The 13,225-nt window shown below is 38.1% G+C and overlaps 1 protein-coding gene across 19 annotated transcripts in view; it reads left to right on the top strand.

Annotated features, from left to right (window-relative positions):
- Positions 1-13,225, top strand: part of celf5a (cugbp, Elav-like family member 5a) — a 302,579-nt gene that overhangs the window by 19,585 nt on the left and 269,769 nt on the right. For all 19 annotated transcript variants that reach the window (XM_014004594.1, XM_014004589.1, XM_014004581.1 and 16 more), the window contains exon 2: positions 2,787-2,869. In XM_014004594.1, the coding sequence (XP_013860048.1) occupies positions 2,787-2,869 (83 nt within the window). The remainder of the gene's footprint in view (positions 1-2,786; positions 2,870-13,225) is intronic.

The raw sequence follows: 13,225 nt of genomic DNA, 5'->3' as shown, positions 1-13,225 counted from the left end.
GAATGAAGCCAGTCTGTGTTGATAAGGCTTCCAAATTAAAATAAATTTGTCTGACAAAGCAGCAGCTCTCATTTCCAGCTCGGTACTTTTCCCCTCTCAGTAGGGTTGTTTACAGCACACGCGATTTCCGGTTAGCTTCTTAGCTTAGCCTCCTTCACAGCGACAACACACACATGCTTCAGCAGAGGCCACGCCTCCTGCAAGAAATCGATTCTCTATGCATCAAGTCCAGACCCTTGTACGAAGCAAAGTGAAGCACAGGGTCTGGTTTGAACCAGGCTATATTCTGACAGGTATCAAACTCCTTTTCACCAAGGGCCACATGTGACCCTCAATTAATTAACCTGGTAATTACTTCGATTTTTTGTTTATAACTTTTGATTAAACACAAACCATCACATTCCTAATCTCATCACTACATCTGAGCACAACTAATAAACAATAACTAAACTCTTGTGTGGTATTTCCTGCGTAGGAACAGCATTTTAAGACGTTCTCTTATAAAAACTAAAAAGTACTACATGTACAACTGACTGAATGTGAAATAAATAATACAGAAATACTATTAAAAGTAGAAGTAAGCAAGTTTACTTGCTTGTCGTCTGAAATTCTAAAATCCCTCCCACTTTCCTACAAGGAATTCCCAATGAAATGGGCGTTCCAATTTAATTGTATGACCAATACAACAGGGCTGTATGCAAAAGCAGCATTTTATACAGCAAATTTACCAGTCGTTGTCTACCGGTATTACACAGGCTACTTTTGAACCTTGTGCTCCTCCACCTAGTGGTAAGATGTCATTTTGTAGGTAAAGTAAATGACATTCATTATGAGGGATGGTCAATGCTTAGCCTGGCCCTTGCCTTCCTACGCAGCTCCGCTCAATTCTAGTTTCCCTTCACTGCTCCATCTGGGACTTCTCTCATTGACAAGGATTTCTCTGGCAGATTTTTTGGCGGGCCAATCAGGGAGCAGTACGTCAATTTTCTGCGCAGTGTCTGCTTGTAGTTTATTTTACCTGGGCCAATCAGAGAACAGAACGTCAATTTTCTGCGCAGTGTCTGCTTGTAGTTTATTTTACCTGGGCCAATCAGAGAACAGAAGGAGGAGTTTTGAATGACGTCAATGTTCTGCGCAGTGTCTGCTAGTTATTTTAGCATACAGCAGTGGAGGAAGTGAATGAAGCCAGTCTGTGTCGATGAGGCTTCCAAATTAAATTAAATTTGTCTGACAAAGCAGCAGCTCTCATTTACAGTCGTCTCGTTCGGCTCGGTATATTTCTCCTATCAGTAGGGTTGTTTGCAGCACATGCGATTTTCGGTTAGCTTAGCCTCCTTCACAGCGACAACACACATGCTTCAGCAGAGGCCACGCCTCCTACAAGAAACGCTTCTCTATGCAGCAAGTCCAGACCCTTGTACGAAGCAAAGTGAAGTTAACCAGGCTAGTCAACGCTGGCTTTTTAACAGCATATGCTTATTATAAGATAATACATTTTTGAAGTACTCGCGGGCCACTTAAAATGTCGTGGTGAGCTACATTTGACCCATGCGCCTTCAATTTGATCAATGAGCCTTTGATGCAGTTCTGTTAAGGCTACAGTGGATACATATGCATGTTGTTTAAAGACATAAAAATATGGTTCATGGTTGAATAAAAAGTGATCTTGTATGAGGAAAGATAAATGGATTGGAATATTGTCCACGTAAAGACACTCAATACATCACCACCCACTGAATACATTTGGCTGATGAAATGAGATCCAGAATGCAAGGCTGCTAATAAACCACCTTCAGAGTGGCAGAAATATGATGCATGCTAACCCGTATCAACCTCATTAATAGAACACAAGCAAATCTCTTTATCCTAATAGTCAGGGGGGAAATTATTGCCTCAATCCCTAGTCTAGTTTCTTCTCATATTATTGCTTTTCTGGATTCTTCTTTTCATTTACTGGAAACAACCAAACCAGTGAAATTTGAACTGATTTCAAAAAGGCACAAAGATAAACACATATATTTCTTTAACTTGTTTATTTAGATTATTTTTGCACCTTGGAAATTGTCAAAATACTATAAGTATAGCAACAGTACAACAGCACAAAGCAAAAATGTTTTAGGCACCCTGAATGGTCAGTGAATAGTATTGAGCCTTTCTTAAGAATCACAGCATTTTTTGTCTTTGTTTTTTGTGGTAATTGTGTTTTTACAGTCAAACTCAAATAAAGATGTTACCTTAGGAAATTTTAACTTTGAAACATTTTAAACACTATTTTATATTATAATATATATTTATATATTATATTATAGTTTATGCATTTGTGATTATTTTTATTTTGTAAAACTGCTATTTTTGTGATTTTTATAAATTTGAAGATTATTTGTATAAATTAAAAAAAGTCTCACAAAGGGTATGTGTCACGTACTGTATTTTTTTTTAATGGAAAAAGCAGAGTTCAAAAAACTGTGCTGTATTTTCGATATTACAGGGATTACCACAACCTATTAGTAGATAGATTCCATGAAAAAATCTGCCAAAGACTGAGTCCACAAACTGTGTAATGCAACAATTTTTCTGTGCTGCACTATGTAGAAAAGCTTTTAAATTGTTGATTTGTGTTGACCACAAAACAAAAATTTGTTGAGCATATTTTCATGTGCACACAATATAAAAAATGTAGAAATGGCAATTCAGAGCCCATAGTATTCCTTTTGTTTACTTCCTTTTTTAAAAGTATGCATGTATGTTGTTCTAATTAGGTTATATGTGTCATACCTCTGTTTCAGGTTGTGCATTTCTTACCTACTGCGCCCGTGAGTCAGCCATCAAGGCCCAGAACGCCCTTCATGAGCAGAAAACACTGCCAGGGGTGAGTGTGTGTCTGCTTTCTCTCGATTTTAGACTCCTCCTCTTTCCCCTCTGKGGTGGTCAGCCATGCCATCTGCACCGAGCTGTGCACCAGCCGACATTTTGCTTCTTATGGTCCCAGAGATAAAAAATATATAAAATAAAAATACTTTGGAAAGCTTTCCAATCAATAGTGCAGCCCTTTGAAAGGCTTCAACTTTTCACATATCTGCTCTCAAGGGGATATTCTGAAGCATTGATTGGACCTTYCTCTGCCTCGTTCCTTTTAACCAACAGCAGAAGATGACAGAGACATAGAAAGCCCTACATTTCTGTTTAGCTGAATGGGGAAATGAAGAGTTCAACCTTGAGTTAGCATTTGTCTGTGTGTTCTATTTTCACAATTTGTTTGAATTTAGACATCTGCATTGTGAACCTTTAATCTCTGAGATTCTAATAACGATGAAAGCTTTGRCAGCGGTAAACAGAGAGAAATACGAGTGGCAGTGCTGAAGCTCTGCTTTTATGCAAGGAGGGCGCAAGTGTGGTCAAGACACATACAAATAAATGATTCTGTTTCTCAAACCTGGTACCTAAGGAACACACTTACTTGAAATCATAACCCATATTCCTTTATTTATCTAGCAATCTCTCATGCATGTGTGACCATCTGTGGAGCAAAGATATTTCAGAGAAAATTTTGTGTATTTTTTTTTWAATTTGCTTTCTGGGTTTTGTTATTGTTGATGTATTAGTTTGGTGGGGTCCTGTACTGATCCATTCTGCATTTATGGATCACAGAGTTTGTGTCATGATAGAGTTAACACGTCATCATGGGCTCAAGCTGTGTTAAAATCTGAACTGTTCTGTTGAGAAGTGCACTTTAGCCATCGATGAGCCAGTCGGTTATTGAAGCATTTAATTTGCCTCCAGGATAAAGAGTGGAGTCATTATGTTTCTTGACATCATGGATAAAATTATCTCCGTTGTTGAGAGCAGCATGATGGTCCAGGATATTTTTATTCAGGCGGTACCGTTGGTTAACAAGGCCAAAAAGATGATCCCATYCAAAGTCCTGCTTCTTCTTTGGTGTAAGACATGGGAAGCTTGTGTGCAATCAAAAAAAATCCCCTTAGAATGTGTCACCACATCTGAAACATTTGATATCTTTTTGACAACTGGTCTATATGGTTCTGAAAGGTAACAGTTGAGTTAAACATGACATTTTAATTTTAAGGTTGATGGTTTTGATTACAGTGTTTWTGTTTAATCAGAGAAGTTGAGGTGTTTCAGATGTGGGATGTAAGTCCATCTCATTTGAGCCTGTCCAGTGAAGAAGAACACTACAGCTGTTCCAACAAAAGATGACCAACAGTGGGCAGTGGTTCTTCTGAGGTGCATACTCTAAAGCTAAATGAACCTTAAAGGGGAAATTCTTTAGAAACTTAAGCCTTCAYRTTGAAGAACAGGAGCCTGAATCCAGAGAGTCTGACGGGTGCCAGAGACTTTTCTGTAGGTATCAGTGAGGTAGATGGTGCAGAGGTTCAGGGTCACAAAAGAGAGACTGAAGTCTGTCTAGATGAAAACAGCGGTATGACAACAAATGATCCACGTATAAAGGATAACACTCAGAAACACATGGATGCAGGAGAGACCTCAGGGGTGTTAGAAATATTGTTTTAATGGTCTCTGGCACTGACACTGAGCCAGAATCTGACATAGAATCCATCCCTTTCTCTAAGTCCTGTCCCTCCAGAAAAAAACAAAACAAAAACTATGATCCTGCTTGTGAGGACTAAGGCAGGTCGAGCCAGGGAATAGGCAAGATGGAGCGGATTAAAAAAAACCCCGCTGTCATTGCAGCTTTAAAGAACTTATGTGTTTAAAACAAACAAGAAACACAAAACACACAAAGAGACATCCACACTGGTTGGGGGTTACAGCACAATGAACTTCTTCTTTAGATCTTAATGGCAGCTTGCATCCATTACTGTTGCACTACTGCCATCTCTTGGATTCTATCACCTCCAATTCTAATAAAGATCCCAGAATTCTTTTAAAAAAACGAAAAATCTTCTTCTACCCCTCAATATTACCCAGTTGATCAACCACATTCTCAAACTTCAATTCTCCATCAAAACCTAATTCCGTTTTTAATGATCTTCTTTGATTTGCACATTTTCTACAGCTAATAACAACATGTTACATCATTTCTACATTATCACACCAACTACATAAACCAGTAAGATGTTTCCCCATCTTAAAAAGGTTTCCATTTAAAAAACTGTGCCCAGTTCTTATTCTGTTTATAATTACATCTTCTCTCCAGTTTATTCATCTGATCCTTACTACATCAACTGATTTTTGTATCCTATATAAATGTCTTCCATTTATTTCATTATTCCATGTAATTTTCCGTATTTTCTTGCTTTCTCTCCAAACTATAATTTTGCCTTCAGATTTAGATAACTTTATTGGTAAATCAATTTCTTCATTTTTATAGCCTCCTTAGCCAACCTATCTGCTCTTTCATTGACCAAAATGCCAACTTCAGCAAGAGCCCAGAATCAGCACAATGAACCAACACCCACTCAGAATATAAAGTTGAGCTAACGAGGAGCAGATTAAGAACACCTGGGTCGGGAGACAACACGAGGATCAGGTGTGTGTGGGGAGGAGCTGGGGAAGAACACAGGCCGGCAAACACAAAGGGAAAAACACTAGAAAGTCAAGTGGAAATAAACACAGACCATGACACTGCTCAATAATTTTTAAAAGATATCAAAATATGTTTAATGTTAAAATTGAATATTTATGATTCTGTAGATCCTGTTGAGTACCTTTCGAATAACTCTGGAGGTGTTGGTCAGGTTAAAAAACAGAAATTGATGACACGTAACATGTTTAATTCTAGCTGCAGTCAGTCTGTGTTTAATATTTTGTGCTATAGTATGTGTGACTTGAACACAGGAAGTCCGAATTTAAAAGCAGCCAAAAGTATGAGCAGGGGAGCTGCATCGTTCAAACTGTGCTGTGTTAAGTACCTGTCATGCTATAAAGCTTTAGACAACTTACATACAAGGAATTTGGTTTTGGTTGTGTTAGCTCAGAGTGCATAGAAGAATAACAAACATATTGGGTACAGCAGTTAATGACTTCAGAAGAGAGATGATGTAAAATTCTAATAATAAAGTCAGTTGTTCGGGAGAGTGATAGCATGTGGGAAGAAGCTTCTCTGTAGCCTGGTTGTCCTGATCCTCATTTGACTAAAATGCAAGCTTTATGCCAGCTTATGCAATTTTTTAATGACTAAAAAAATTCATATACTATATTTGATTTGATCATTAGCATTGCAGTRTGTCCAAAAGAGGCTTCCAGTTTTTTCATCTATAGTGTAGACATCTTCAAAGTTAGACAACATTTTCACTCGTCTAGAACTTTCTGGTGTGAGAGGGCCTTTAAAAATGTAGACGTCTTTTTACAAGAGACACACAGTTCTACAGAGAATGAGGTAGAGTGGGATGGGAATATTTTTTAAGTCAAGAAAGCAGTGATGTTGACTTTCTTTTCTAAAAAAAAAACCTCTTGCTCATCAATCTGTTAAAAGCTCCTTTGTAGGTAAATTATTTAGTGTTTGTTGTTGAGCGGTGATTTGATTCACGCAGTAGTCAGCAGTCATGACAGGAACCAGCCAGAGCCTCATGTTGCTTTAGGGACTCACCTGTATCGCCTCCTGCAGACATGAACTGTGTGAAGTGTGGACGAGCATCAACGGACAGCAGAGGCAGGAAACATGGACTCACTGCAAGGACAATCTCTTGTCGTTGACTCGACTTTGTGATTTTTATTGCTTTAAGCATCATTTTATTGTTTTTTTGAAAATGTTTTATAAGTCCTGTGGGATTTTCAGATCATTTATTTTTTATTATTGCATCTATTTTTATTAAGTCAGTAAAACCTACCAGTGCTTGATGGCATTTTAATGTCGCTTTGCAGGAAGACCAGCATTTAAACATGTCTGAGAGTTTCTGGAATAACCATCAAAGGATGAAACACATTTTTGAGTCACTGCAATTACAGTGGGATGATGGGAAAATAGTACACTTGAGATGTTACAAAGACATTGACTTCCTCAATTAATTTCTTTGAAACAGAAGTAAAGACACTACTATAGCTATATGAGGTCAAAAGTGACCAGTGCCATGTAGGTTTAATTAAAAATAAGTAATATGCTTTGTTTGACTCAGGGAGCTATGATTAAATCCTGCTTCCAGCAAGTTCCATTATCCTTTTTCTTTAGATCTGAACAAAAAAACCAAACCCAAAATGTTTATTGACTCTCTAAAATCGAGGGAGACCCTAAACGCTCTTGGCACAGAACAGACATGTGCTGTCAATTTTTTCAAGGAGCTGAACAATAAAGAATAGCCTATCAGAAACACTATGCTGCCACCCCAGCCTTTTACCAAGGCCTTCCTCAGGTCAAGAAGGAGACAAATGCAAAGTTGGTAACAGACCTGTCTCGATCAGAACTACGTACCTCTGTGTGCAGAACGAGAAAGCTCCTGGCATTGATGGGCTGCCAGCTGACTTATATAAATCATTCTGGCAAGTAATAGGAGAGGATTTGTTGGCAGTATTTAAGGATTGTCTTTCCAAAAAGTGTTTGCCACTAAGCTGCATAAGGGTGTGAAGGACCAAGCAGTGAAGGGAAAGAGGACGCAGGAAACAAATTAAAGTTTTAAATGTGGGCCTTTTTTCACCCCTAAAGAAAAGTTCCAGAAAATGGCACAAACGTCAAAACATAGTTAATTGGCCCATGAAAGAGGTRAACTAAATAACTCTACTCAAAAATGGACTTAAGTAATATTAACTAAGGGAGCAAAGTACAGACATTAACTCACCAAGCTGACCTACACAAAGAGGCAGAAGGATAACTTTTATACTAATTGGGGCAAAATATTTACACCGTGGGGGAAGTGGGGAAACCGAATTAAACATCAATACTAAATAAGGGCAAAAATGATCTAACTAAACATAAAACATGCCCATTGCTGACAAGCACATGCTTGGTCTTGTGCCTTGCCTCAGCCTTTGGCCACACCTCTTACCTCAACAGGAATCAGGAAACTCCCCAAACCAGGYGACTCAAAAAGAGGAGAAACATAATTAATATAACAAAATACRTGTTTAGTTGCACAACAATTAAACTAATTAGGTGAATGTGTGGACTGATATTGCCAATCTGTGGCTGAAGCCTACACAGATGACTACAAATAATAAAAAAAGAGGCAAGTGTCACTGATATGCACTGATTACAAAACCTTATTGAACAAGCTGACAGACTGAGAATAGCAATAAAGCATGTAGTCCACACAAATTAAACATATTGTGTACCTGGTAGGATAATCTCTGACATCATTTAATGGACAAATGCTGCTAAATTAGTTATTAGTTAATGTTTATTTACACTGGAAAAACAAAATTGCTGTTTTTCCTTTAAGAAAGGATTCTAAAGGCTTGTGTAAATTTTCAGCATATTTACCAAATCATAATTATGTGTCTTCATTTCTTCTAATCTTTCAGTGCCACATGCTTTGATATATCAATAAATTAGGGTGGCACCTAGGGTGGATCCAGGGAGGGCAAAATCCACCCCTGGCACCCCTCTGGCTCTGCCCCAGGTTAGTGGATAATGACTCCACAAAGGCAGAATGGTTTAATGCAGTCAGACCCAGCTGTACCTGTAAAGATTTAAACACCCCACCATTCACAACATTGTTTAAGATGGAAGACTTAGACCCAGGCAATCTCAGCCAAGAGGCACTGGTTTGAGATTAAAAAGGCAAATTTAACTACTAACTTTTAACAATTTTCTAGTTGTTGCATGTATTTTGCAAATTAGCCTAGCACAAGGCTAGAGGGCATTTCTTTGATTTTATGCACTGCATTTGATTAATTAAAAGAAGACAGCAGAAAAGAGAGAATGGAATCTTCTTTTCCAAATGTGAATGTTAGAACCGGTTTGATTGAACTATAAATTAAACTCCAGCCGGGATCTAAGCATAAATTAGAACCAGGGATAAACCCTTTGTGGCTCATCCTCCTGAGGTATTTACTCTTGCTCAAATCAACTGGAGTATTTCCAGAAGCGAGGAAATGAGCTCCAGAACTTTGTTTTCTTTTTTCTGTCCACTTTACAAGAACTGCAGCTTATTGTTCATACAGCCGCCTAGTTTCAGCTTTTAGTGCAATATGAAGGGAACCATTTCAAAAAAGACTGTACAGTAATTAGGCCTTATATACAAGGTCAACACCATGACTCTCAGCTACTGAAAAAAACACCCCCCACATAAATAGCTTGTAAACATTAGTGGAAAGGAAAACACTTGCAACTTTAGMTTCTAAAAACCTAAACCAAACCCAAAGAAACAAACCCGCTTTTTTAAACAGTGGTGCGAAAGAAGACGCGAGGTTTTACGTTTTTGCCACTGACCAATATGCCACTTTAGTGTTTTTTATCTGCAGCTTAATTGCAGCTAAATTAAAATCCCATGAAGGTATGTTTTCTCCCAGGGAGATTCTCAGTCTGTAACCAACAGAGAGTCACAGGTACGGTTTGGTCTGAGAGCACTTAAAGCATTAAGCACAACTTCCCTTTGAAATGCAAAACCAAAGACATTTTTACTACAACTCATCATGATCTCATTAGCTCATTTCACCCATTCTGATGAGGTGTCCTGTTAAAAATAACAATTAATTAAAGGCTTACCATTACTTTAAGGAATGCACGTTATCTGCCACCTTATTTTTGCCAGAGTCTAACTTTACAGTAATTTTGTGCTGAGAAAATATAGTTACATTCATTTCGGTCAAACTTTAAAATTAACATTATGTAACATGATGTAATTTAGTTTTGCATGGTAGAAGTCATGACTCAGACACCATATGAAACTTCAGCAGAATATCTGTGAGATTGACCTTATTTTTGTCTTGTCTAATACAATGTCATTTGCATGTAGAGGCCAAGTTAAATTAGATCAACCCCAAAAAAGGGAATTTGTTGTAGATGTTTATTCCTTCAGTATTTCTATTTTTTTTGTGAGGGGTTCATGAAATATTTTAGATTAGATTAGATTAGATTAGATTAGATTAGATTAGATAGACCTTTATTGCCATTGTACAGAGCTCAATGAAATTACAGTTCAGAACACCCTTTCAGCAGAAGACAGAACATAAACACAGGAGAACAGGTGCTCTGGGTTTTGCTAACTAACAAAAAGGTTTGACTCCAACAGTAATGCTAACATTTTAAGCAAAAATTGTCACACAATGTGTAATACTCAAAACATGAGTTGGGGATGACTCAAACTACCAACTCACAAAAGTTTATATCAATAGCTGTGACGGCCATCATGAATTGAACTGCCCCAAAATTAGTCAGTTTACTAGTATATACAGTAAGTGTGTTGACCAGCCACTGCAATCATTTAGCTTGAGCAAGGCCAAAACTGCACACCACCTGACTCTGCCATTGTATCAGGTAGTGGATAAAGCCACTCCCAACATCATTTTGTGCTGCAGGACAACAAAACAAAACAAAACAAAATAAAACAAAACAAAACAAAACAAAATAAAACAAAACAAAACAAAACAAAACAAAACAAAACAAAACAAACAAAACAATGTCAAGTAAAACACTCAGTTTAACTTTTACACAAAAATTTTTGGACCAAAAACATATTACTGTATTATTGTTATTACAGTATTACTAACATTATTGGCTTTATTATCTTTTACTGTTCAATTCCAGTCCAGAAAAAAAAAAAAACTCATCTCAAAAAATGCTAACATCACTATTCAAATACTTTAGCAACAGGGGGCACTGGCGTACGGCTTGCTTATAAGGTCATCCAGGTTTAATTAGAGTAACGTGGCACTGATTATATACAGTCTTCAGGCTGTTAATTTAAACCAATAGGTTTAGTTTATATATATATATATATATATATATATATAAGTCTTTGAATGAGAAGGTGTGTCCAAACTTGTGGTCTGCACTGTATACTACACTTTCTTTACTGTACTATACTATACCATACTTAGTTTTTTTTCTACGAAGTTTACGATTTTCTGAAACAGTTTCCCTTTTTATGCTGCGAAACTCAGACAATTCTGTTAGCTGATTCTTCTGTCATTGCCAAGTTTTGTGCTAAAATTACTTTGTTCTAGAAAAACAAACGTCCAGTTGTCACTCATAGTTAAATGTTTTAGACACAATTGCCAAATGCCAGCAAAAAACTAGGTTGTGATAACATCATATATTTATATGTCATATATATATATATATATATATATATATATAACAGATATGAATTGTTTTTGGTTTATTTTTTTATTATTGTATATAGCATATTTTAATGAAATGAACAAATTTTTGAATTGAAATTGAATTGAATTGTGTGTTGACTATGCTGAATTTATTTCCAAGCACATGTATTTATTAAAAGTGAAAGTTGCCATAAAAGAAAGGGTTTATTTCTACCGTTCAGTTATAAGTATCCCATTTCGTTCTGTTTATTTTGTCCTTGCCACATTTTTTTCTGCACCACTGTTGCTGCTCTTCCTGAGACCCAGCGTGTCATAGAAATGTAACAGGCAGACGTTGATGAATGTCAGGCTGAGGCTGCTCTACTGTTCCCTTCCCTTCAACTTTACTCACACACAGAAGCACAAATGCTCCAGGCTGCAGTCACACATTGAGACAAGTTTTGTAGCATGCCAGTGGAACTAAAAATTCTACAGTCCTATTTTATATGCCACTGGTGCAACAAACTCTCAGCTTAGGGGAGGAGAACATTYGTAAACTAAAATAGAAAGAAATAAACACACTATTTTGTGTTAGTTTGTCTCTCATAGCATGTCCTTTTCTCTAGAACATCTGTGCTTTTAATATTTTTGCAATAAGATCCCTGTTGCTTCATGACCTGATGGTAAGTAGTTTTGCCATCAAATTTTGCAAATCCGACTTGCTATGCACTTTGCCAGGGGCTATGGTTTAATTAATGTAAACTAGGAATTCTTCGGAGATGTAGTTTGAGTTATTAACATCTGCATTTTGTCAAAAGCACCCACATTTCAGCTGTTTTAATGGAGGCTTTCCTTAATGTTTCTACTCACCCATATTATAAATCTATAGAGATGACGTTCACAGCTCCTTGAAACAAACGTTTGGAACAGAGTTGAAGGAAACAGAGTTGTTTCTTTTTGTCCCCTGTTGCGGAGCTAATAAGGGACAAAGTAGGGAGTTCTGAGAATACCTGCGGTAGCCTGAAAATTAAAACAAGCATGCCTTACAGGCCCCTCCCCCTTCCTCTCTGCTGCACTACAGTCYTGCCTCCACAGCTCCTCCCACASAGCAGAGCCTGCCGTGAATGTGGAGGTTTATGCTGCGTTCACACTGAARGCGATTTCTGCATCAAAACGCGTCCAGTGCTTCAAGTTGGACAATTGTGCACTTTGAGGTCAGACGCGTATCAAAATTCCTCTTGACACACGTTGAGAGCCTCTTGGTTGTTTTCCTCCTCTGCCGGTCTCTGTTTAATGGTGGATGAAATAAAGAAAGTGGCTTTATTTACTGAGAGCGAGAGCATGCCTCACTCACAAGACAATTAATTCATAATTAATTCACCAGATAATTCAGAGATGTTCTGAGTTTGGTGAGTTTCACCGCTCCAGGAGATGCAAGCTAACAAGGCTCGCTTTCAAAAGTATTTTTGTCCAAAGCTCAGTTTGGTGAGCCGCTGACCCGCATCGGTGCTGATATCTCCTGCCAGGACACCGACTACAGGCACTGGATTTCAGCTAAAGAGCTCCTGTCCATCTGCCTCAGGTTAGTGGACATCATTCAGGAAACTGTACCGTTGGAAATTGTGTCACTATGTCACACAGGGGAGTCACTGATTGGTTGACGCGCCGCGTTGAGCTGCAAAAGTTCAGATTTCYCAACTCCAGCATTCGATGTGCAAAACAAGCTTCAAGTGTGTCAAACACTCGAAAAGCTCAAAATACGCAAGACATGCCGGACGTGCTGCATCACTTCCCGACGCTCCTTGACGCAYATCCATCATAGACTTTGCATGTAAACCTGACGCCCCTGATGCTCAAAACACGTTTGGCATGAATGTAGCATTCACGGCAGGGCCAACGATGATGGCACATAAACAGCTATGGCACATTCTGAGCTCTGAGAAAGTGTCAGGTGTCCTCTAATATTTGGTTGCTGCTTCTCCTCCATCAGTACAGCTGCAGCACGCCGGCAGTCTTGAGCTTGAACGAGGGTACGTGCTGTGTGTGTTTGTGTGTGTGTGTGTGTGTG

This window comes from Austrofundulus limnaeus, unplaced genomic scaffold, assembly GCF_001266775.1.
Source record: "Austrofundulus limnaeus strain Quisiro unplaced genomic scaffold, Austrofundulus_limnaeus-1.0 Scaffold25, whole genome shotgun sequence".
NCBI lineage: Eukaryota > Metazoa > Chordata > Actinopteri > Cyprinodontiformes > Rivulidae > Austrofundulus > Austrofundulus limnaeus.
This window is presented reverse-complemented; position numbering and strand designations above follow the sequence as displayed.